The 26,733-nt window shown below is 40.8% G+C and overlaps 1 protein-coding gene across 3 annotated transcripts in view; it reads right to left on the reverse strand.

Moving 5' to 3' along the window:
- Nucleotides 1–502: 502 nt before the first annotated feature.
- Nucleotides 503–26,733, reverse strand: part of LHFPL1 (LHFPL tetraspan subfamily member 1) — a 95,498-nt gene continuing 69,267 nt past the window's right edge. For 2 of the 3 annotated variants that reach the window (XM_070257780.1, XM_001488695.5), the window contains exon 4: nt 503–1,515. In XM_070257780.1, the coding sequence (XP_070113881.1) occupies nt 1,334–1,515 (182 nt within the window). In that variant the 3' untranslated portion in view covers nt 503–1,333. The remainder of the gene's footprint in view (nt 1,516–26,733) is intronic. The other variant, XR_011434871.1, reaches the window with a different exon arrangement.

The raw sequence follows: 26,733 nt of genomic DNA on the forward strand, positions 1-26,733 counted from the left end.
CTTCTTGCAAAGGTATCTAATTAATGAGGCCAGCTTTTGCCGTCTCTTTTTCCCGGTAGGGCTATACCCAAGCCACTCTGGAGTGATTAAAAAGAGAAATAGATGAGCTGGCCTTTTGAGTCATAGGCTCTCCCTAGTCCCTAAAGCTATAGTTATGGAACAATAGAGCTCGCCTGAATTAATTGGGCAGGAGGGAGTGAGACAAATTCTGTCCCTGGGAGACACCAAGTTCTTCTACACCATCCGTCAGCCTTGAGCACAGATGGGATGGAGGCCAGGCCTAAAAATACATCAGCCCTAGGTGACATCAGGGCTGTGTTTTTTCATGTCTAACTCACCCCAGATGGAGGGAAAGCATTTGACGAGCAGCCTTTGAAACAGGCAGAGAAGCTTATAGCATGCTAGGAATGACTACAGGGGCAAAAGGCTACTGTGTATTTCCTAGTCAATAAAAATAAACTCTGATAGAAATTTAAATAAGGAGCCAGCAGAAACATCCTTGTCACCATCATTGTGAATTCATGTTTATTAAGTGCACAACAAATGCTAGTCTCTGCTCTGAACATTTGATGAACACCTTTTCTGTATCTATATGGGACTAGGGAATACTTGCCACTATTTTGATGTCAGTCACCCACCAGAACACAAAATGAACTCTTATGAATATTCTAAAGCATAATGAGGAAGGGGTCTTAGACTATATGCAAGCATCCTTGATTAGTGTTTTCCCACTGAGAGTCACTGTCCTTGCAAGCTTCCCCACAACTGGAAAGAAAGAGAAGCAGGAGAAAAGAGGAATAAGTAAGGTATAGTCCTGAGAAATTCACAAAAATTTGAGCAGTGGCACTCCATAGATATTTGGAGATGGCAATAAATACCAGGGGGAGGGCCACACAAATGGAGCGGTAGGAACCAGCCCTGTCCATCTCCTGGTCCCTCCCTGCACAAGTGCTCTTACCCAGTCCTTAAGCTTTGGGGTAAGCGATAGAGAGGAGCTGTAAAACTCTGAAGAGCTGCTTGATTGTGCAGTTACCTTTCAAGTGAGGATCTTCTCCTTATTTTGCATGAAGAAGCACTTTGGGACTTGGGAGCTACTGGGTATTCACCAGCTAGGTAAACATTTGAGAGAATCATTGTTCTTGATGGATTTTGTAAATAGCCACTGACCCACTGGCTTAAGGGAAAGTGAAAATGAATGACTGGTGAGTTAAAAAACATGCAAACACTGGGCTAGACTACTGGCAGGTGGGTGGCAAGTGGCCCAGTCTTAGTACCTCTTTTTAAGTCTCCCTTCCCTCCTTTTTCCCCACCCTCACCAATCTTCTGCTAAAGCTCAAGGCTTGAGGCAGTGGTCAAGCTCCATGGCATAAGAATTCGTATTCCTCATGATGCTCTCCACCAACATGACAGGCTTGGGGTTTCTTCCAGCAAAGCAAGAGAGCCAGGTACAGATCAACATGGCTGCAGCTGCTCCACCTCCAGCACAGTAATAGGCCCAGCCAAGCCGACAGGTACCTATAAGAAATGGACAGAGACATGGGGGTTAGGTTGTCATCTCATACATTCTCTTTGGGATATTAGGGTTAAAGTGAGAGTAGGAAACAATGAATGCAAGTGGGATTCCTGTTTCCTCCTTTCCTTCTTTGCCGATGGTGGTATTTGCTTTAGCAAGAGGTTATAAAATTTTATTCTGTTACAGTAGGAACTGGGGGTGATGTGGGTGGTGGCAGTGGTGATGACGCTAATGACAATGATGACAAGAAAAACTTGATCAAGTGTCAAGAACTATGCTAAGCTCCTTAGACATATACCTCCTTGATCATTACAGTAACTATATGAGATAGGTACTCTTATTACGCCTATTTTATACAAGATGAGGCAACTGAGGCGCAGGTTAATTGTGAAAAATCACACAGCTAGAAAGCGGTAGAGTCAAGACATAAAGCCAGGCTCCTCTTGACTCTAAAGCTCCACACTTTTAGCAACACTGACATACTACAGTGCATGGAATGTTTTCAAAGAACTATATCCAGCATTGTCAGGAGCTTTGACAGGCAAAATCAAATTTCTTGTCCCTTAATACATGTCTCTATCCTAACCTAGCCTTTCAACATCCAGGGAGGAAATATGCATTGGAATCAAGGCCAAGCTTCTAAGGGGGTAGTTTCAGTTTGAGGGGTAATGGGAAAGGTTACCTACTCAAAAACACCCACCCCACCACCTGCCATTGTATCAGAGGTAGATTGCCTCCTTTGAAGTATTTATATTTTGTTCAGAGATCCCTCGGAAAATGTCAGTGCCCAAAGAAAGAAGGAGAACTATTATTTTATGAGGGATCGGAGTAACAACTAACTGTTAAAATCAAATGCTTAAGCAAAAAAGACTCCAGAAATTGAGGTAGATGCCTAGCAATGCAAAATTGCAGAGGGGTCCTGAGAAAAGAGGTAGGCAGCAACCGTCCCCTACCTCATAATCTTGCAGAAAGCTAGTCCTGACTACAGTCTGTCAGTTGGGGATGCCAAGCTTGACATTCATGACATTCTTTTTGGTGAGGAAGATTGGCCCTGAGCTAACATCTGTTGCCAATCTTCCTCTTTTTGCTTGAGGACAATTGTCCCTGAGCTAACATCTGTGCCATCTTCCTCTATTTTGTGTGTGGGATGCTGCCACGGCATGGCTTGATGAGCAGTGTGTAGGTCTGTGCCCAGGATCTGTACCCACAAACCCTGGGCCACCAACGTGGAGTGTGTGAACTTAACCACTAATCCACCAGGCTGGCGCCCAACTTACTTTTTAATAACCGATTATTTCTGTTCACCTGGTGCCCATTGAACCTTAATATTCCTTGTTGTAATTGACTGGTTGGCATGTCATATAAACAGTCTAAGACAGCCCCAGGTTAGGCTGCTTTGTTTTTCCATTCAGGCCAGGCTAATTTATCCCAAATTTCCCACTTCAGAAATACTCTTTCTACGACCAAGTCATCACTCATGCTGTCTCTCCTGCCAGAAACAGCTTCTTTCCTCGTATTCATATCTTCATCAGAACACTATTCAGGACTCAGCACCTCCAGTAAGCCTTCCCTGATTAACCCCAGTGGGCTCTAGTCACCTCAAGCAAGCAGCCCTCCAGAAATTTGTTTGTGCCCCTCTTACATAAGTGTACCTGTTGGGCAAAATGTTGGGAGGAAGATTTGTGTATCATGTACTTTTTATCTGCCCTTTACCCCCTTCCAGATTGTTGCCTCAACAGTGTAGACATATTTGTTTCTTTCTTGATAATTCCTCCCACGCTCTGTCAACAGTAGGCGCTCAGTATGTGTGATTTAGCCTAATGATACTTCAAAGATGGGTACACTTGCATTTTCAACCCTCAACACCCAAACCTACAGTTTAAATTTTGAATTAAGGTTATAAAACCAGCTATAGTAGTATTCTGTTTGTTTCAAGAATGTACTATGGTCCTTCCCACCATAAGGCCTATATACATTCGGTTCCTTCTGTCTAAATTGCTTACTGCCCGTGCACGTGTACACATACACTTCTTACCACTCTCTTTGCCTAGTAAATGTTCAATTATTCTTCAGAGCTCGACTCAATCATTAATTCCTCAGTGAAGCCTTCCCTGACCTCCCTAAGTCAAATTCCCTCATCAGAGGCCCTCATTAGCACTGTGTACCTTTCCTTCTGTACTTGAATGAATGAATGAATCCCTTATCCTTTCCCATGTCAAGTGTCAAATCTTAGTCCTTCGAAGGAGATAGTACTTTACCAATAGACTGAGGAAATCATATAACTTCCTGAAGTCCCGTGGCCCCACTCAAAATCACGCGGAGAGCCAGACTACATTAGCTCTGGAAACAACGCAATCCTCAGAGAGAGGGGGCGAATTTGAAAGAGAAGCCTTCCTAAAGAAAGGAATCCAACTATCTACGAAGTCGCCTCAACATGAACAACAATGATGGATTTCTGAGAAGAGTAAACTGAAGAATAGCACACTGAAGCAAGCGGCCAACAGATCTGTACCACCCCCACCTCCTCGCATCTCTGCTTAGACACTCACTCGCTCACTCGGAGTAGGAGGTTTTATACAATTCTTTCAGTTTCAGAGAGTGAAAACTCTGGAGACAGGCAAACCTTCAACTTCTGCCTTCCTTGGGAGGAAATCTGCAGGCTTTTTTGCATCCACTTCACAGACAGGAATGCGAGGCTCAGGTGACAGCCCTAGGAACTCTCTCAGAAGCAGAGAAGTAGAGGCAGGGATCCAGACCAAGTCTCTTCACTCTCAACCCAGTGATCTCCTCTCTACTGGTTTTCTCATCCTCCCAAAAGCCATTTTCTTCCTACAGAAACCTTGACCTGTAAGCCCTAAAGAGGGGATTCCTAAATCAATTTGTAATAGCCTTCTTGAGCTTCTCCCCCAGCCCCTCTAACCAAAATTTCCTGTGCTCACATGGCTGAGTAGACAGGATCCAGCTCCAGCATGGGCCCACTATCAAGCAACTTCCTCCTCTCTGGCGTGCTCCCAATCTAGTCTAGAAAAGGCATCAGAAGTCTCATTCTGTTTCTTCAGTTTCCTGTCAGGTCATCCCCTCATTAGAGTAGCAGGGATATTCATATTAGGTACATGCACCCTGGGACCAGGGAAAGACTTGTTTCTAGAAATGAAGGGAATAAATGCATAGCAAGCCATTTCCCCAAAGCCCTAGGCAGGCAGAAAGCTGACAGTGTGGGCAGGTCCAGAGTGAAGAGCTGGCTAGAAAGACCTCAATAAACCTTATTGAAGTCAAGTCAGAACCAGGTATCGCTGGGCTAGAAACCAACAGCAAAGTGCTCCCATTGCCACCCCAAGTGCACTCTGTGTTTCCTCTCACGGAGACTCCTTTTAGGCCACTGAATGGCATCTAAGCCTCAGGCTGCTGCCACACTGGAAACCAAGGAGAAATAGAGCGAGTATATCTTCTATCCAGCCCACTCCCCACAACCCTACCTGTTATCTGAGGGAATAGAGAGGTTATATCACTAGCATTGCAAAGGGAAAAAAAGCACACCTTTTAAGAACCACATTTCCAAGTTGAGAGCTGCTGTCAGTACTCACCTACTCCACAGAAAGCTTGGACACTGTTCTGATGGCCTACAGAGGAACTCATGTTTTCTATGGGAGGATGCAAAAGCAGAGACCAGTGGCAATGAGCTACCCCCTTTTACCTCCAATCACCTTTTATTGAAGTCCCACGGACCATCAACAATCCCTAAATCCTGTTCCCTGAAGTACTGTTGATCCTTCTATTCATTTGACAAATATTTATTAAGTACCTACCATGAACCAGACATTTTGAATACATCATTTCACTTGATTCTCACAATAGCCATTATTATTTCCATTTACAGCTAAGAAAACTGAGTCTCAGAAAAGTAAATTACTTTGCCAACTTACAAGTGTCAGAGTTGAGATTTGAATGCCAAAAGTGAAAGTCCATGGTCATCCATTTCAACCATGCCAGGAGAGCGGAGCCAAGGATACAGGTTATTCTGGTCCAAGTTTTATGGGAAAGTATGATGCCTTCAACTACTCACTTTACCTTTCTGGGTCTCAATTTCCTTTTTGTTAAGTGGAGGAAATTTTCCCGGAGAGATTTCTAAAAGCCCCTTCCATTCAAATTTTCCATTCTACTATAAATGAGAGAAATTTTTAAGAGACATACATAAAATACGACAGGAACATCCAGGGAAGGGGAATCATTTGTAGCTGGAAGAATTCAGGCTCAGGTGAGGTTTTATACAGGAGATAGCATTTCAACCTGACTTTAGTAATGGGAAGTGGGCACTCTAGGCAGTGGGAGTGCTTGGTATGTGAAAAGTTATATAAGTGAGAAAGTAGACCACGTTTCAAAAACAGCACTCCAGAGTTGTTTCCGAAAAGGAGTTGCAGTTGGCAAATAATAAGCTGGATCTAGACCAGGAGGAGCCGTGAAATCTGTCATCTTTCCCACAGGCAGTGTGGAACAATGGAAAGTTTCCAGTCAGAAGATGATATGATAGAGCAAGGTTTCTCAACCTTGGCACTATTGACATTTTGGTCCAAAAAATTGTTGCGTGGGGGTGTGGTGGGGAGGGTTGTCCTGTGCGTTATAGCAACCTGGCCTCTACCTGCTAGATGTCTGCAACTTATCCCTCCCTCCCCCGAGTTGTGGAAACCAAAAATATTGACAGACGTTGACAAACATCCCTGGGGGTGGGGAGGGTGGATTGCTTCCCATTAAGAACCACTGAGTTAGAGGTATGATTTGGGAAAATTAACCTAAAAGTTCTGTGTAAAAGGAATTGGAGACAGTTGAGTGCTATAGGCAGAGGCTAGTTAACCAGAAGCCAGGGATGCTGTTACACATCCAACAATGCATAAAATAACCTCCCACAACAAAAAATGATCTGACCAAATATATCAACATTTTTGAGGTTAAGGAACTCTGATCTAGGCAAACACTAGATATTTACACTTTGAATTACCTCCAAAGTGAATCTTGACAACTGAAAGATTAGCCCAACAGAATGGAATCTTATCCCTTAAGGACAGCTGTGCATGATTCCTTATTAACCTGAGAAGCTGGCTGGAACTGAGGCATGGTCGGCCTTGAGAATTCTAGTATGCTGGCCCAGGGAAGCCAGGGAAGGTCAAGGGGCGAGATCTCACGAGGTATTAAGGAGGAAGCACTGATTCCCTGGGAGTCAGGAGACTGGAGTCTTTGAAGAAATCTCCTAAGCCTGCGGATCTCAGCTCTCTAACCCTCAAAATGGGAGAAAATCATTAATTACCTGCCTAAAGGCAGAAAAGTAGGACCAGATAAGTTCTTAAAGTCCCTTTCAGAAATTGCCAGGTTCACTGCTACTGTGCATTTCAGATTGAATTCACTGACTCTGAGCCTCCATGCTAGAATTTTCCAAGGGCCTGTATCCTCAGAAAATACTGCAGTGAGCTGACATCACACCTGGAGATTGTCTCTACATACATGCATAGATGTTTGTGAAAAGAAAAACTGGATGGCAGGATAGGCTGAGAGAAGAGGTCCCAACCACAAATTAGCTTTATGCAAAGCTTCTAGATGAGGCCTGAGATATGCCTGTTCTTTTTGTGCTCTTCTGTATCATTTCTAACACCCTATCTGTGAGTCATTCTATTCCAGTGTTGAATTTGCTGTGACAAGATCCCTCATAAAAGTTATTAAATCATCACTCAGCAGTGAGCCTGACATTTAAATCAAGACACGTTGCTTTTATTCCAAGTTGCAAATCAAATTGGTTTGGAGTTTGACTCTATTTCCTTTGATTCAGCATTAAGTTATACCATTACACTTCTGCTGTTTAGAGAACAAATTGTCACTGGCTACTAGTTAAACTGCCCTCCCTGGAGTCCCAGTCCTATACACTCAGGGATGTGGTGTTTGGCCAGCTCTCAATGGATCATGATGAGCTACTGGGAGGAGTTAGCCACAAAACAATGCTTTTGGTGAGGCCATTGCTGTGGCTGTCAGGATTGGGAATCAGAGTAAGAATGAGTCTGACAGAGAGACTCTCTCTGAAGGGGTCATGATCAGAATGCCAATTTAAAAGCCAAGAATGCTAGAAAACTAATCCAAAGAAAGGTGTCCTCCTTGGAGGAACAGGAAAAAGGCACAAAAAGAGAGTGAGCCCACTTTGGAAGACAGTTTGATGATTTCTTACGAAACTAAATATACTCTTACCGTACGATCCAGCAATCATACTCCTTGGTATTTACCCAAAACAGTTGAAAACTTATGTCCACACAAAAACCTGCACACAGATGTTCATAGCAACTTTATTCATAATTGCCAAAACTTGGAAGCAACCAAGATGTCTTTCATAAAGTAAATGGATAAATAAACTTGGTACATCCAGATGATAGAATATTATGCTGCACTAAAAAGAAGTGAACTATTAAGCCATGATAAGACATGGAAGAACCGTAAATGCATATTACTAAGTGAAAGAAGCCAATCTGAAAAGGCTACATACTGTATGATTCAAACTATATAACATTCTGGAAAAGGAAAAACTATGGAGATAATAAAATGATCAGTGGTTGCCATGAGTTGGAGGGTATGGGGAGGGATGAATAGCCAGACCACAGAGGATTTTTACAGCAGTGAAAATACTCTGTATAATACTATAATGATGGATACATGTCATCATGCATTTGTCCAAACCCATAGAATGTACAACACCACGAATGAACCATGAACTATGGATCTTGGGCGATTATGACATGTCAATGTAGATTCATCAATTGTGAAAAATGTATCACTCTGGTGGGGGATGTTGGTAATAGGGGAGGCTATGCATGTGTGGAGTCAGAGGAGTTACGGAAAACCTCTGTACCTTCCTGTCAATTTTGCTGTGAACTGTAAACTGCTTTATTAAAGTCTCAATTGAAAAAAGAGAGAGTGAGATAAGTCTGTTCTTTGGGTTTCTCAAGTCTCCCCTTTTAGAGAATCAGCTGATGGAATTTTAGGCCCCCAAAAGCTTGGAGGAAGAGACAGGGAAGCAGGGATATAGCAAGTACGGGGATATATGACCACTAACACCTCCAAAACTGACTAGGGCTAGATGACATGCAATGAAACTTTCAGATCTATGAAGTTTTGATTTGATGCAAATGTTGCCAAAACTCAAGTTCTGAGACCTAATACTCCAGAAAAAGCCATGCCAGTGATGTAAGATCAATGGTAAGAAGCCCTGGGTATTAGTGTGGTGGAGAAGTCGCTGATGGAAGAGAAAAGTATTGTGAAGTAGCTTTGAGCTTTGAGGTAGGACAAGAAGGAATAAAGTTGTTTTAGGAATGTAAACATCTCAGGGGCATAGAGAGGGGACTATATTCTTATAGAAAGATGAGATCCAAATTCTAGGAACTCATGGAGTCAGGATATTGGGAGGTGTTTCAGGTAGAATGCAAGGAGAACAATGTTAACATCTGTTTTTCCATCTAATATTTTCCAATAGCCAGGAAATTTGAGAGACACTGCTCTAGCATTAGATAGGCAAAATAAGGGATGGAATGGCCCCAAGGATGGAGGAGGATCTGCAATGGGAACTAGCATATTGCCCTTAACCTCACCACCTAGAGCAGAGGGGCAGGACAGATATGCAGAGATGTCTGTCTGGGAGCTGCTTAGGGGGCCTTCAAAGCCTTCAACATATCAAACCAGGGTGCAAAACCCTCAGGGACAGGGAGATACCCAAGATTTCTTTGGGATTCTATGGAATAGAGAGAAAAAGGACTAGAGAGAGATCAAAGAAGAGAAAGAAACTAAAGGAGGGTCAATGGGGCAGGTGGAAGAGGAAGAAAAGAAAGGCAGGGGGAGTTTGTTTAGAGGACATAAGGAGAAGATTAGAACACTAGAGAACACGGTGCACAGCAACTGAGGAGCAGGGAGAGATTGAGCTCTTCAACAGACCTCTTCCTTATAAGGGTGTTATTTTTCCCAAAGAGACCCAGCTCAGGAAAACCAGCTGCTCCTCCCATCACTGTGGCACCATCTAAGCTTATGAAACCAGGCCTGCAACCCACCTCCCAAACTGCTGTTGGTGTGCGTGGTGGGGGGAAGGGAGAGGGCTGGTTGCTATTTGCTTACTTGACATATTTTTGCCACAGGGACCTGAATTTTGTGTTAAGCAGGCAGCAGGGGTTTGGAGGAAGCTGGTGGTCCCATCTGTTCAGAGAGATACTTCTGACTTTAGGGTCTCCATTTGTAGCAGCATAAAAACACTTTCAATGCAGCCAAGCCAAATGAGCAGAGAACTTTCTCTGCTAGGTTCAGCACAAATGAATAATTGTCAAAGATAAAACAAAGCCCAAGACTTCAAGGGCAATTGCCAAACACCCTACCCAAACACCTCACCATGGCCCCCAGTAAAAAGATAGCCAAAGACATGAGAACAGCTCTCTTCTCACTCTCCAGGCAAGGCATGAGTGTCAACAGGAGCCTAGGTTGAAGGCCCAGAACCTACTGGAGATTCCAAAAGCCTATCAGGCTCCCTTGCCAAGAAGATGGCAAAAAAAAAATCCTCTGAAAACTTCAGTAGTTCAGGTAAACATTTTCTTGTTCGTAGCCATTTTGGCTTAGTCACATCTGCTAAGGAGGTAGGACATTCTGAGTTTCCAACTCCATCTTGGTCCAACCCAATGTTCTAAAGGGTAAGGGCACTCACTAGGAAGTCCGGGAAGCCCTCAGTAAAGAGTCAAATCCTTATGGTGCCAGAGACACCCTGATTTGGTTGATTTTTTTTTTCTCTCTTACACACATTTCCGCCAAGCAAATTGTGTCCTTCTATTGAAAACTTCCTCGCACTACTGAGCATGTGCTTTTGTCCTATCCTCATATTTTGCCAACCAGTCTTTCCAATTTATATCATTTCTTGTATAGTTAGCCTGAGTTTTAGCTACTCTGCTCGTCTTCTTCTTCAGTGGGAGGAGAGGGGGAGGAACGATGTCTCAGGCCAATTTAAATCGTAATTCTGGGTCTTTCTCAAGATTGCCCACTACCCGTCCCTGAAAAATACTTCCATGTCACTCTGTGCTATCCTTTGTACAACTACATTTAGAGCAACTTCTCAGAAGAGCTTTAGGAACTGCTGTAGACTGAATGTCTATGTCTCCCAAAATTCATATGTTTAATTCTAATACCCAATGTGATGGTACGTGGAGGTGGGGTCTTTGGGAATTGATTATGTCATGAGAGCATAGTCTTTTTTTTTTTTTTTTTTTTTTTTTTTGAGGAAGGTTCGCCCTGAGCTAACTGCTGCCAATCCTCCTTTTTTTGCTGAGGAAGACTGGGCCTGAACTAACATCCATGCCTGTCTTCCTCTACTTTATATATGGAACGCCTACCACAGCATGGCTTTTGCCAAGTGGTACCAAGTCCACACCCAGGATCCAAACCAGTGAACCCCAGGACAACGAGAAGCAGAATGTGCACACTTAACTGCTGTGCTACTGGGCCAGCCCCAAGGGCATAGTCTTAATGAATGGGATTAGTATCCTTACAAAAGAGACCCCAGAAAGCTCCCCTACCAACTTTTACCATTTGAAGACACAGCGAAAAGACAGCCATCTATGAATCAGGAAACAGGTCCTCACCAGACACTGAATGTGCTGGCACCTTTATCTTGGACTTTCCAACCTCCAGAACTGATAAAAACATTTCTGTTGTTTATAAACCACACAATCTTTGGCATCTCTCATAGCAACCCAAACAGACTAAGATGGGTACTCTCCCCAAAGAGACAGGTCAAAAAACAGCTAACCAAGTATTGGACTTCTTTGACTCAGCAGGAGCTCTCTAGGATACTTGACCTCTAAGAAATTGGCCCATCTCCTCTAATATCTGCTCAATAGACCTCTGCTTGCATCTACTTGGACTTTCTCAACTACTTAAGTCTGTAACTGGAATAGTATTAGCTAATATTGGGCAAATGCATCTATGTGCCAGGCATTTTAAACATATTTTCACATAGATAAGATCAACAAGGAATGAAAGGGAACCAGAGACGAAGTGAAACAAGTAAACAGACTATTTCTGTGACAAGTGCTATGACATAGGGTGATGCAAAGATATAGATAAGGGGCATCAAATTCAATTTAAAGAGGACAGGGAGTTTTCAAGGAAAATTAGGAATCAGCTGGGTGAGATGGGGAGAAGGGTATTCCTAACAAAGGGAAGAACACAGACAAGGTTGCAAAGGTTTGAAAGCACATGGTGTTTTCAGGGTGGCTGGACAGGAGAAGAAGCTTGAGTGGCTATGCAAGTGATGACCAGGGTCCCTATAGGCCATGCTAAGGAGCCTGGACTTTATTCTGAAGGCAATGAAGAACCATTGCTAAAGAATGGGAGTGACATCAGGTTTGCATTTTTGAAATATCACCTTGGCCATAGAATGGAAGACAGATCAAGGGAGTGGGGTGCAGTATCTTTGGGAATAGGGAGAGAGAGTCAGAGGCTGTTTTCTGTAATCCAGAGGAGAACTGATACTAAAGGAAAGAAGATAGAGTCTGGAGTTCTCATTGTGTGCCTTGGCTAGTAATATTTATTCCTACTGATGATGACATCATTATGGTTTGAGATTGACATTATTATAGTTATATTTGTTAGATGTCCAGTTTTTAATATATATATCACATCTCCCCAAATAAACTACAAGCTCCCTGAAGACTATATTCTTGAATTCTTTGAATTATGTACAGCACCTCATTCAGCATCTTGTATACAGTAAGTGTCCAGAATATGCTTCCTGAGTGACTGTTATCTATTTTCAACATAATCTTCAAATACTTACAAATGCTAGAAGACCAGACTTGGTAGGCTGACCTACCTCAAGACTTAAGAGGGAGAACATCCTCATTCCAGCCATTGACTTAGCCCCACACCAGCAACACCAGCTTTGAGAATCAGCTGTTTCTATCCACGCTCTATTGGCCAACAGATAGAGACCATAGAAATTTTCCTGGGGTCAAATGTCCTTGGGTAATAACTAATGCCACAAATAACATCACCCAATATGTGTATAGCACTTTACGAATTACAAGGTACTTTTTTCATCCATTGTCTCATTTAATCCTCTTTCATTTGTTTTTTCATTCATCAAGTCCCAGCCAGAGGCAGGAATATTGTTATAGAGGAAGCAATTGACCATCCAGATGCAGTTCTGACCAAGGTTCCCACTTAGTCAGATGGTAGAGACAGGGTCAGGCCTGGGTGTGCTCAGGAAGTCACGTGGTTCAGGGAGAAGAGCCTGGGATAAGAGTTACAGAGAACTATGTTTGAAACTATGCCCTGTCATTTACAACTGAACCTCTAGGCAAGTCATTTGACCTTTCTGAGTTTCAGCTCCCCCTTGGGTAAAGTGGAAGTGACACCACCTACCTCACAGAATAGCTGTGAAGGTCAAATGAGATGACACATATAAAGCACTTAGCACAGCACCTAGAATGATCAATACTTCTCAGCTCCATTTTCTCTCAGCTAAACACTTTTTAACTATCTATTAATTAGCAAAAATATCTGGGGAGAGCTTTAAAATACAGATTCTGAGGCTCTGCTCCAGATCTACAGAATTATTTTCTCTGGAGACAGGGCCAGACAATGCTGATGCACAGTCCAGTGGGGAGCCACCTGAACCAAACCATATCATTAATCCAAACTGGTCAACATTTACTGAGAATCTACAGTGTGCTTGATGCAGTGCTAGGGGCTTTCACTTGAAAGATACATTTGTCTGAAATTTCTCCCAATTCTCCTTGGTGGGGCTTGGTGAAGGTGGTTTGAAAAAGTCATGTGACACAGCACACAGACATATCTTTGCACCCTTGTCGCTCTAACTTTGCAAGAGAATTGCTCCTAGGATATGCAGAAGTTGTCCCTGGTTTTCCTCTGGTTCCTTCCTTTGAAACCCATTTCACTTTATGAAAAAAAAACCTTCTAGGGGGCTCCAGCCCTGTGGCCAAGAGGTTAAGTTTGCGCGCTCTGCTTCCGCAGCTCAGGGTTTCCCCGGGTGGGATACTGGGCGGGGACATGGCACCACATATCAGGCCATGCTGAGGCGGCATCCCACATGGCACAGCCAGAGGCACTCACAACTAAAATATACAACTATGTACTGGGCGGGGGGGTTTGGGGAAAGAAAAAGAAGAAGTAAAAAAAACGGAGATTGGCAACAGATGTTCACTCAGGTGCCAATCTTTAAAAAAATTAAAAAATAAAACCTTCTGGGTCAATCTATAATAATAACAATAATAATAATAGCAGTTATTAATAACATTTATTTAGTGCAGTCCCTGTACTAAATGTTTTAGGTCCGTCATTTCATTTCATCCTCACGAGAGCCCCCGTGAAATGGGTGGTACAGAATTAATACTCCTATTTAAAAATGGTTTCTGTTTTTAAACAAAGGATTAGGATACAGGATCATTCCAGAACAGACAGGGGAAGACAAACACTCACTAAAGGTGAGGGGGACAAAGAAAGCTGACGCTGAGGTTTATAGAAGGAAATAGAGTGGAGGAAACGGAAGCAAGGGAATTAAGCGAGAATCACACTCTTTGACCTGAGGATCAGAGGCAGGACTGAGAAAGCAGCCTGGAAGAGAATGAATTCTCCTGACTTTACTGCCATCACGTGGTGGTCTGATGTATAGACAACCGGTTCACAATTGTTTCGGTCAGTGAGCCTACTAGACCCTCTGCAAAGCACCCGATGGGGAAATAAGGCCAGGTAAAGCAGAGGACCTGCCCTTGAGGCTTTTATAGAGACTTGTCTCCTTCTAAAGTCAGCAGGCTGGAAGTCATCTGAGGGATCAGCCACTCCAGGGGTAAGCACCTTTGTCTCACGCGGGCTATTTCAGGAAAGGCAGAAATGTTTATAAGCACCATCATTTTTTCTATTCAAAATGAAAATAGCTTAGCATCCCATGGGATGTATAGAGTCTCATGACTTTAAGTTTTTCCTATTTTTAGTAGAAGATGGTCAGTGAGAAAATTGGCAAATTTTAGCCACTAAAATGAGAGGGAGGAGGAATCTAATGTTGGATCAGCTTTCTCATCTTTTACCCCTTTCGCCTCTAGGGGCATTGTTGTCATAAGCACATTTAAGCGCACTTTGTCATTTCATGGCCTGAACAATCTCAGAAGGTAGATAAAATCACCCTCACTTTAGTCATGGGGAAATAGGCTTATAAAATGAAATCTATGTGAAATCTAAAAAAGCCAAATTCATAAAAAACATAGAATAAAATAGTAGTTACCAGGGGGAGGGTCTTGGGGGACAGGACAGACGTTATTTAAGGGTGCAAACTTGCAACAAGTGGTAATAAGCCCTGGAGATCTAACGCACAGTGAATATAGACAACAATATTTTACCATAAATCATCAAACTTGCTAAGAGACTAGAACTTAATTATTCCAGCCACTAAAATGAAATGATAATTATGTAATGGACTAGAGGTGATAATTATCACTACAATGACAATCATATTACAATATATAAATGTATGAAATTAACATACTGTACACCTTAAATTTATACAGTGTCATATGTCAAATGTATTTCAGTAAAAAAGACAAAAAAAATAAAGAACAGAAATGACTTGGCTGTGGTCACACAGTAAGATGACAACAGAGCCACCTACAATTTGTTCATTCCATTCAACGCAGCATGCATAGAGCACCAACAGTTTGCCAAGAACCAGGGACATGCAGGTGAATTGAGTTGCCCCCTGGCCCACTGAGTTTCCACCTTAGCTCAGCTTCTCCTCTGAGTAGAGACTCCTTTCTGTGTGGACCAGGAGAGCAACTGAAAAACCTTCAGCAACACCTGAGCCACGAGTTTTCTAGAAGCACAGGCTGCCCAGGGCATTCTAGCTGATGCTGCCCAATGAATGAGTTGCTTTGGGAATCCCCTTGACCAATCCCTGCCCCCTACTGCCATGGGTGAGTGATGCTAAAAGGCTCCTCTCCTGTAGGAGGGCTTCCTTAAGTAAATTGGTTTGTTTTCTCACTATCCTTTTGGTTTTTAAGAACAAAATAGATAGATATGGAATTAAATCAAAGATCTCACCATAAAGGTAGGCAGGTCACAACAGGGATCTAGGCAGGTATCTGGGGCCTCTGGTTGCTCATCCGTCTAGGCCAATGCTCTCTATGCAAAAACAGGGAAGCCAAGCCTCAGTGTGGGAAAGTGACGGGCCCAAGCAAGCTTAGAAAAATGAAAACCTAGCTGTCCTGATACTCAGACCAGGGCTTGTTCTACCACATTCTGCTGCCCCTCTGTGGACATGAGACTGTATTAAGCTGCCTCATTGTGCTCTGGTGAGCACAAGAAAACAGACTGTCAATAAAGAATGAAACTGACAGAGAAGAAAGGTAACAGGAAATGCCTGGAAACTGAACCCATAAAGGCCAAACCCCACCGTAAAAGGCTTTGAACTGGCAAGAATGAGAGGAAATGATGGGAAAACAAAGGAAATGGGCCTCTGAGAGAGGAAACAAGGGAAGCACACACAAGGCCTTTGGGTAGCCTCTGTAGCAGGCCTTTGTCAAGTTGAGTGGGTCCCTCTCTCCCGCCCAAAAGCCAAGCTCAGGGCATCCTTTCCAAAGAGGCTCTTGAAAACTGGGCTGACTACCCGCTAACAACAAGTTACATTTAGTGCAGCCTATTGTGCTAATGCTTTGTACGGATGTATTATTTCACTTGATCTTTTCGATAACCTTATGGAGAAAAATATTTTTATCAAACTCCATTAATGAAAACACGGAGAGGTTATGTAGTGTGCCCAAAGACGCAGAAATAGTAAGTGGCAGGGCTCAAATTTGAACCCAGGTCTTTCTACTATTAACCTATGTTTTTATCTATCATGCTGTATATAGTGGCTTCTTGCTGTAATAGGTCCTTTTTCTGAAAACCAAAATACTAGGAACATTTTCATTTCAACAACTGGTATTATCATAATGATGATAATGATACCAGACAACAACTATTGACCGGTTGCTATATACCAAACACTGTACTAAGTGTTTTGCATGTGTGGTCTCATTTAATTTTCACAAGAACTCCATGAGGTAGCAATAAGCTCCCAAATGCTGAATAACTTGTCCAAGGTCACAGAGCTAAGGAGGTAGCTATGCTAAAGCCCACTTTGACAACTAAGCTGTCCTCCCATGGGTTCTTCCCTGGTTCCCACTGTTGTTGATGCCAATTAGAGGCTTGGTGAAGGGTAACTAGGAAGTGGAGTTAGTGTTGGACTAAGAAGGATTCACTTGTGTGGGATCAAGTCCATGAAATCTTCATTTTATGGCCAGAGTCCATTAACAACCACACAAATACCTTTCTCAGCTTAAATCTTTCATTTATTTAATTAAATTAAAGAGTGAGAAAGTTTGCATTTGACAAGGCTGTTGCTGGGAGCCTTTGACTTTCTCCTTCTTACTGAATGGGTGATTCATTCAACAAACAGATATTGGATTGCCATTGAGCGCCACCTACAGTGTGCATGAGAATCTGGAAGCTAGTCCCAAGTTCCTAGTTGTGGAGCCTTGAGAAAAACCACCTGCCCTTATTGGGTCTCACTAGCTATAAATGAGCACACCGATGGATCTGCAAGGTACCTCCCATTGTAGGTTTCAGTGCAAACTCATGATTAATGTTTGCTTTTTTATCTGTTTTAAATATTTGATTAACTTCTTATTTATGTTTTTATTGAGATATAATTAACATATGAGATTATATTAGGTTCAGGTGTACAACATAAGGATTCGATATATGTATATATTGTGAAACAATCGCCACAATAACTTTAGTTAACATCCATCACCACATATAGTTACAAATTTTTTTTATGATGAAAACTTTTAAGATCTACTCTCTTAGCAACTTTCAAATACGCAGTTCAGTATTATTAGCTATAGTCACCATGCCACACATTACATGACTTATTTATTTTATAACTGGAATTTTGTACTTTTTGACCTTCCTCACCCATTTCGCCAAACCCCCACACCCTGCTTCTAGCAACCACCAATCAGTTCTCTGTATCCATGAGTTTGTTTTTTGTTTGTTTGGTTGGTTGTGTTTTCTAGATCATACCTTATTTGTCATTCTCCGTCTGACTTATTTCACTTAGCATAATGCCCTCAAGGTCCATCCATATTGTGACAAATGGCAAGATTTCCTTCTTTTTTATGGCTGAATAATACCCAATTGTATATATTTATAGCACATTTTTTCATCTGTTCATCCATAGATGGACACATAGGTTGCTTCTTTGTCTTGGTTAGTGTAAAAGTGCTGCAGTGAACATGGAGGCGAATATGTCTTTTCAAGTTAGTGTTCTCATTCCCTTAGAATAAATATCTAGAAGTGGAATTGCTGGATCTTCTGGTAATCCTATTTTTAATTTTTGAGGAATCTCCATGCTATTTTCCATAGTGGCTACATCAATTTGCATTCCCACCAACAGTGCACAAGCGTTTCCTTTTCTCCACATCCTCACCAACACTTGTTATTTCTTGTCTTCTTGATAATAGCCATTCTACCAGTGTGAGGCAATATCTCATTGTGGTTTTGATTTGCATTTCCCTGATGATTAGTGATGCTAAGCATCTTTTCATGTGCCTGTTGGCTATCTGTATGCCTTCTTTGGAAAGTGTATATTCAGATCCTCTGCCCTTTCTTTAATCAGATTGTTGGTTTTTTTGCTATTGAGTTGTGTGAGTTCTTTATATATTTTGGATAGTAAACCTTTATCAGGTATATGATTTGCATATGTTTTCTCCCACTTGGTAGGTTGCCTTTTAATTTTGTTGATGGTTTTATTTGCTGCACAGAAGCTTTTTAATTTGATGTAGTCCCACTTGTTGATTTTTGCTTTTGTTGCCTTTGCTTTTGAAGTGAAATCCAAAAAATTATTGCCAAGACTGACGTCAAGGTGCTTACCACCTGTTTTCTTCTAGGAGTTTTATGGTTTCAAGTCTTATGTTCAAGTCTTTAATCCATTTTGAGTTAATTTTTATGTATGGTATAAGATAATGGTCCAGTTTCATTCTTTTGCATGTGGCTGTCCAGCTTTCTCAGTACCATTTATTAAAAAGACTCTCCTTTCCCCATTGTTAATTCTTGGTTCCTTGTCATAAATTAATTGACCATATTTGTAAGGGTATATTTCTGAGCTCTCTATTCTGTTCCGTTGATCTATTTGTCTGTTTCTATGCCAATACCATACTCTTTTGACTACTATAGCTTTAGAATATAGTTTGAAATCAAGAAGGTTGATACCCCCAGCTTGTTCTTCCTTCTCAAGATTGCTTTGGCTATTTAGGATCTTTTGTGGTTCCATACAAGTTAATTTCTTCTTTAAATGAAGAAAAAGGAGAAAGAGAGTAAACTCCCGAAACTGCTCAACTGATGACTCTGGTGGGTGAGAGCCAGGTAAGTAATCTTCCAGGGGGGTAGAGCAGGCACCAAGGGAAGATGGACAGCAGGGGACCTGGAAGATGAACTGGGAGACCTCAGAGGAGATCCTAGAAACAGGAGAGGAGGTGGAAGGGAGGAGCTCAAACTTTTAGGGGGCACGGGTTTTGAGATTTCTTTTGCAACCATAAGTTTTTGTTTTGAGAGCTGTGTCTTCTCCAACACCCCTCTGATCTTTTATCCTACTCCCCCCCAACACACACACATAATCTCTTTCTCTCAAGAAGAGAGATTCATATAAGGAGTACATAAAAAGTAGATATCCTAGAAAACCAGAGAGAAGCCCTAGGTAGACTGTATATAATCTTAGAACACGTGGAACACAAAAACATTTGTATATCTTTCTTCTATGATCAAGTTTAGCAAGACAATTTAGATGCCCTTATTACTGCAAGTCAAATCTAGAGGCGCTTTAAAATTTCCCACACATATCCATTCCACGAAGGACCTCTTCCAGAATCCCATCGGGTCTAGCCACTGCATTATTTATTTGTGCTCTGATTATATTAAAAGATTGACAGAGGACTCAGGCTGAAGGTGGGGGTGAAGGAGACAGGATGCAATACTGGGTACTTTCCATGATGTTTCAGAAACATTTGTTTCTGAAAACAGTAGAGCTAAAGTGTATCTTAAGAAAAAAATTCTCGAATGACTCAGGACATACCCTTGCCAATGGAGGGGGAAAAAATCATTGTAGCACACACAGGACAGTGAATTAGGAGTTAGGCTCCATTCACAGTTCTGACTTTAACTTGCTATGTGACCTTACACAAACCACTTCACCTGTCCATATCTCAAGGTTTCCTCATTACAAAATTGGGATATTATTATCTGCTATGCATGCACATTTGAGGATCAGATTTGATGATATTCATGAGAACATGTTGCAAATGTGATCCATTGATAGACAGCACAAACCTTACCTTCGAATTAAGTGATATTGATAGCACAATGGTTTTATAAGCTTGCTTAAAAACAGCTATGTCCAATTAGAAGTATTTAGAATCTCTAAATTCTCAATGGGGCTTATTTGGGCTTCCACTGTCTATGGGCCATTGGGTATGAAGAAATTCCTTAATAGTTTTGTGAATCTAAGAGGATTTTGAAAATCACAGCAAAGCCGAAATATGTGTATTAGGAAGTGAGTCGAAATCTCTGTTCAGGGGTCATCTTCATTGCACCTTCACTTTCCCGAGGACTTGCTTTTTCTGTGTCAATCTCTCTCTACTATAGGATCATTACCATCATCATTCAAGTATTTGGCCATTTTAGAAAAAGCCTCTCTTCAGCCTACATTCTCTTTAAGCTACTGCTCAGTTTCTCCATTCTCCTTCATTGCAGAACTTTTTGAAAGAATTGTTTACACACGCTGCTTTCATTTTCCTTATCTCACAATACCTCCAATATCTATAACTCCAAAACTGCTCCTCTAGGTCACCTTTGTCTGGCTGATTCCAGTGGTCACTTCTTTATCCTCATCTAGCAACTTGCAACAGCATTAAATACAATTGACTAAACCCTCTTCTTTGATGCACTTTCTTTCTCTTGGCTTTTGTGACTCCACACTCTTAATTTTCTTTGTCTCTCTGGCTGCTCCTTCTGAGTCTCCTTAGCAGGCTCTTTGTTCTCTACAGGGAAAAATAGCAGCTAAGAGCACAGACTCTCAAGCCCTGCTGTCCAATATGGTAGCCACTAGTCACATTGTGGCTATTACATTTAAATTAATAAAATAAAATAAATTAAATTCATGAAATTAAATAAATTAATAAAATTAAATAGGTATTAAATAAAGTTTAAATTAATAAAAGTAAATTAAAAATTCGGTCCCATTAACCTAACATTTCAATTGTACAAACACAACACATGGCTAGTGGCTAACACATTGGACAGTGAGACACAGAACATTTCCATCATTGTAGAAACATCTATTGGATGGTGCTACCTAGACCAGACTTCTAGAATTTGAATCCCAGCTCTGCCACTCTACCAGCTGAGTGACCTTGGGCAAGTTACTTAATCTCACAGACAAAAATCCCTGCCATCATAGAGTTTATGCTATCCCTACACTGGAAAAATATGGCATCCCTAAAATGTAGGAAGGAGATCTGTAAATGTTGATAGCTCTCCGAGAGATATCAGTAAGTGAAAAATGCAAGGTGCAGAATGGTATAGCTAGCTAAATATCTAGATAGTTAGATAGATAAGTAATATGACTTTGGTTTGACAAAAAATTACACGCATAAAAATACATATTTTTGTATTTATTAAAAGTTCTGGAGATGCAAATCAAAACTACACTAAGATATCACCTTACACCCATTAGAATGACAAAAAGAACCAAAACAAACAGTAACAAATGTTGGAGACGTTGTGGAGAAAAAGGAACCCTCATACACTGCTGGTGGGAATGCAAACTGGTGCAGCCACTATGGAAAACAGTATGGAGATGCCTCAAAAAATTAAAAATAGAAATACCCTATGAACCATCCCACTACTGGGTATCTATCCAAAGAGCTTGAAGTCAGCAATTCCAAAAGTCCCATGCACCCCTATGTTCATCACAGCATTATTTACAATAGCCAAGACGTGGAAGCAACCTAAGTGCCTATCAACTCATGATTGGATAAAGAAGATATGGTGTGTGTATATATATATATATATATATATATATATATATATACAATGGAATACTACTCAGCCATAAAAAAGAATAAAATCGTCCCATTTGCAACAACATGGATGGACCTTGAGGGAATTATGTTAAGTGAAATAAGCCAGATAGAGAAGAACAATCTCTGTATGGCTCCACTCATATGAGGAATTTAAACATGGAGACAAAGAGAACAGATTAGTGGCTACCAGGCGAAAGGTGGGGTGGGGGGTGGGCACAAAGGGTGAAGGGGTGTACCTACAACACGACTGAAAAACAATAATATACAACTGAAATTTCACAAGATTGTAACCTATCATTAACTCAATAAAAATCAATTTACATAAAAAAAAATTCTGGAGAGATACAAAAGGAATTTAATGGTGTCTTTGGGGAATGAGATTGGGGTCAGAAAAAAGACTGACTTTGCATTTTCAACCTTTATGTACTGTTTTATTTTATCACATACATAAATTACTTTTGATTAAAAATAATAATCAAATTTATATGTATATGATTTGGCATTTTCTGGTTATCCACTGTTGTATAACAAACCACCCCCAGAACACAGCAGGTTAAAACAATGACCATTTTATTATATCTCATGACTCTGTTGGTCACGATTTGGTCAGGGCTCAGCCAAGCAATTCTTCTACTCTGATTGGTATCAACTAGGCTCATTCAGTGGTATTCAGATGGCTAGTGTGGAGGGTTCAAGATTGCTTTACTCATATCTCTGGTGTCGTGGCAGGAAGGGCTGGAAGTTTGAACTCAGCTGGTCCTCTCTCTGTCTCCAAGTATCTCCAGGACTTTCCGTGTGGTCTCTCCAGCAGAGTAGTCAGACTTTTTAGATGATGGTTCAGAGCTCTAAGAAGCCAACATGGAGACTACAAGTTCTTTAGAGGGTAGGCCTAGAACAAGCTTGATGTCACTTCTGCCATACTCTACTGGTTAAAGCAGTTATAGGCCAGCCCAGATTCAGGGGATAGCAGGTAGAGATAGACCTGGCCTCTCTATGGGAAAAGTATCAAAGAATTTTTGGCTATTTTTAATCCAATACAGACATGAAGATTTCTGCCTTAATACAAGTCATATACTTAATAATTCAGGTTATGACTAAAAATCATAACTGTGGATGGTTCAGGATAACTTGAAAGAAAACCTAGGGAAAGAGGAGTTGAAGACATGAGTGTGACCCCTTCACACTGGAGGCTGCAGGATGCCATTCAGAGCATCAGAGAAATCTCTTTTACTTACTCTCAGAATCACCTTGGCAGACTGTCAATACCTGCCTCTATTGTTCTTCCTACCCCTTCATCTCTCTCAAGCAAGTCAGGGTAAGAAACTTTGTTCCCTGAGTACGCTCCATGTCTCTCTTGGCTCTGTGAATCTCCTTTCCCAAAATACAGAGCACATAGTGGGATATAGAGCCTACAGCAGAATCAAAGTAAATGTCGTCAATTGATATTCTACTCCCCAATGCATTTTACTCAGCCATATTTTAAAGAAGGCCATCATTTAAGTCAGACACTGTGCTAGGTACTTTAATATGCTTTTTATTATTTCATTGTAGCAACAACACTGAGACAGATATCATTATTATGCCTAGTTTTACAGAGAAGGAAACAGACACAGACATCAAGCGAATTTACCCCATAAAACTACATAGGTGGCAGAGCCTGGATACCAACTGAGATCTTTGACTCTAAAGCCTATGAACTTTCAGTATGCCATGCTGCCTCTCAAGGAAAAAGGCACAAAAGTCTGTACACTGGACATTCAGAGTTCTTTTCTCCCATTTCATTCATCCTTTTATACAATATCTGAGGTGTGCCAAGGATGGTTCCACACTGCCAGAATCTCCAGAGATTAAAGAAAGATCTAAGGAAAAAGGCTGTACTTCTAGTACTGGCATTCCCAAACCTTGGTATTCACAAGCTTGGTATTCCTAACACATCATAAAAAAATTCCTTTTAATTCTACTACATGTTTTGCTGCTGCTACTGGCACCTCTATTTTGCAAGGGTTAATACAATTGGCACTATCATGTATGTTTGAGCAGATGACCAGAAAAGGGTCAAGGATGGCACAGATTGTCTCTTCTTTTCAGCATTAACCAGAAAGGTGCTAATATGGAGGCTTGTAATTTGAGAATACGGACAGGAAATGTGGGCCTCAGAGGGATGAGAGAAACTTAGATAGTTGGAAGAATACAAAGGTGGTTCCAAAAAGGAGCTATGAGGGCTTGACTCAAGCAGGCTTTGGCAATCCTTTCCTCCTCCCTAAGGATCCACAGAACAACAAAGTGTCCAGTGCATTTTACATTAATCAAATTAGAATCATAGCAATTCTTTCTACGAGGCCAATATTACCCTCATACCAAAATCTAACAAATACGTCACAAGAAAAGAAATCCACAGACCAATTTCCCAATGAATATAGATGCAAAAAATGCTCAACAAAATACTAAGCGAAATACTAGGAAACTGAATCCAGCAACATATATAATGGATTACACACCATGACCACCTGTCATTCATCCCAGAAATACAAGGTTGGTTTAACATATGGAAATTAATCGATAAAATGCATATGATCATCTCAGTAGGTAAAAAAAAAGTGCATTTGACAAAATCCATCACCCTTTCATGATGAATACACTTAACACACTAGGAATAGATAGAAGGGAACTTTCTCAACTTAATAAAAGCCATCTATGAAAAAAAACCTAACATCCATGCTTAATGGTGAAAAATTGGATGCTTTATCCCTAAAATCAGGGATAAGACAAAGATATTTACTCCTACCAGTTCTATTCAACGTTGCTCTGGAGGTTCTAGCCAGGGCAATCAGACAAGGAAAAGAAAATACATCCAGATTGGAAAGGAAGAAGTAAAACTACCTCTATTTTTAGATGACATGGTCTTGTAAGTAGAAATTCCTAAGAAATCCACTAAAGAATCATTAGAATTAATAAAGAAATGTCAGCAAGGTTACAGGACATAAGGTTAATATAGAAAAATCATTTGTTTTTGGGTGTTTTTGTTGGTGAGGAAGATTGGCCCTGAGCCAACATCCATTGCCAGTCTTCCTCTTTTTGCTTGAGGAAGATTGTCCCTGAGCTAATATCTGTGGCAATCTTCCTCTATTTTGTATGTAGGACACCACCACAGCATGACTTGATGAGCTGTGTGTAGGTCCACACCCGGGATCTGCACCTGTGAACTCCAGGCCGCTGAAGCAGAGTGTACGAACTTAACCACTACACCACCGGGCCAGCCCCCCATTTCTATTTTTATACACTAACAATGAACAATCCAAAAATAAAATTAAGAAAACAATTCTATTTATAGTATCATCAAAAACAATAAAATACCTAGGAATGTATTTCACAAAATAAGTACAACACTTGTATACTGAAAACAGCAAGATATCGTTGAAATAAATTAAAGACAACTAACTCAATGGAGCATCATCTCATGTTCATAGATTGGAAAACTTAATATTGCCAGAGTAGCAATACTCTCCAAACAGACCTGCAGATTTAGTGAAACCTCCATCAAAATCCCAGCTGGCTTTTGTGCAGAAATCAACAAGCTGAACCTAAAATTCACATGGAAATGCAAGGGACACAACATAGCCAAAACAATCTTCATTACCTTGGATTTGGCGATATATTCTTAGATGACACCAAAAACACAAGCAACAAGAGAAAAAATAGATAAAATTGAATTTCATCAAAACTAAATAATTTTGTACTTCAAAGGATGTCATCAAGAAAGTGAAAATACACCCCACAGAACGGAAAAAAAGATACTTGCAAATCATATATCTGGAAAGAGCCTAGTATCCAGAATTTATAAAGAACTGTTATAACTCAACAAAAACAGGTAAACACCCCAGTTAAAAAATGCAAAAGATTTGAATAGACATTTCTCCAAAGAAGATATAGAAATGGCCAATATGTAAATAAAAAGATGCTCAACATCATCAGTCATCAGGGAAATGTAAATTAAAATCACATGAGATACCACTTCACGCCGGCTAGGATAGCTATAATTTAAAAAATGGAACATAAGTATTGGTGAAGATGTTGGGAAATTGGAATCCTTGTACACTGCTGGTGGAAATGTAAAATTATGCAGTCACTTTAGAAAACAGCCTGGTAGTTCCTCAAAAGGCTTAAATACAGAGTTACCATTTAACCCAGCAATTTTGTGCCTAGATGTATACCCAAGAGAAATGAAAATATATGTCCATATAAAAATATGTACATAAATATTCATAGCAGTATCATTTGTAATAGCCCCAAAGTGAGGAAAAAAACCAAGTATTCATCAACTGATGAGTGGATAAATAAAATGTGTTATATCCATACAACGAAATATTATTCAGTCATGAAAAGCCGAAGTGCTGATACATGCTACAATGTGGATGAACTTGAAAAACATTATGCTAAGTAAAAGAAGCCAAACACATAAAGCCACATATGATATGCTTCCATTTATATGAATTTCCGTAATAGTCAAATCTATATTGACAGTAGTTGCTGGTGGCTGGGGTACAGGGGGGAACGGAGAGTGACTGCTCATGGGTAAGGAGATTCTTTTGGGGGTTATGAAAATATTCTCGAGTTGGATAGTGGTGATGATTGCACAACCTTGTGAATATACTGAAAACCACTAATTGTATACTTTAAAGGGGCAAATTTTATAGTATATGAATTATATATCAATAAAGCCATTATTTTTAAAAAGTAGAATTATACGTCTAACAACCAAGTAGGAGAAATGTGCTAAATCTTCAGCTTTCTCTACCCCAGCTAGGGGGACTCATAGCTTGCTTCCATTTTCTTCAGCGCCTTCCCCCAGGTATTTACTCATTCCTTCACCTATGGCAGAATTACTATATTTACCAGTCAGCCCTGCCCTGAGCCAGGAACGCTGGACATTCCAGGGTCCACCCTTGTCACATCTTCTATATAGCCTTTACTTCATGTTATGTTTGTACAGTGAACAACTCCTTCCTCCGAAAATGGGTAGGGGAGACTCAA

Source organism: Equus caballus, chromosome X, assembly GCF_041296265.1.
Source record: "Equus caballus isolate H_3958 breed thoroughbred chromosome X, TB-T2T, whole genome shotgun sequence".
NCBI classification, from domain to species: domain Eukaryota; kingdom Metazoa; phylum Chordata; class Mammalia; order Perissodactyla; family Equidae; genus Equus; species Equus caballus.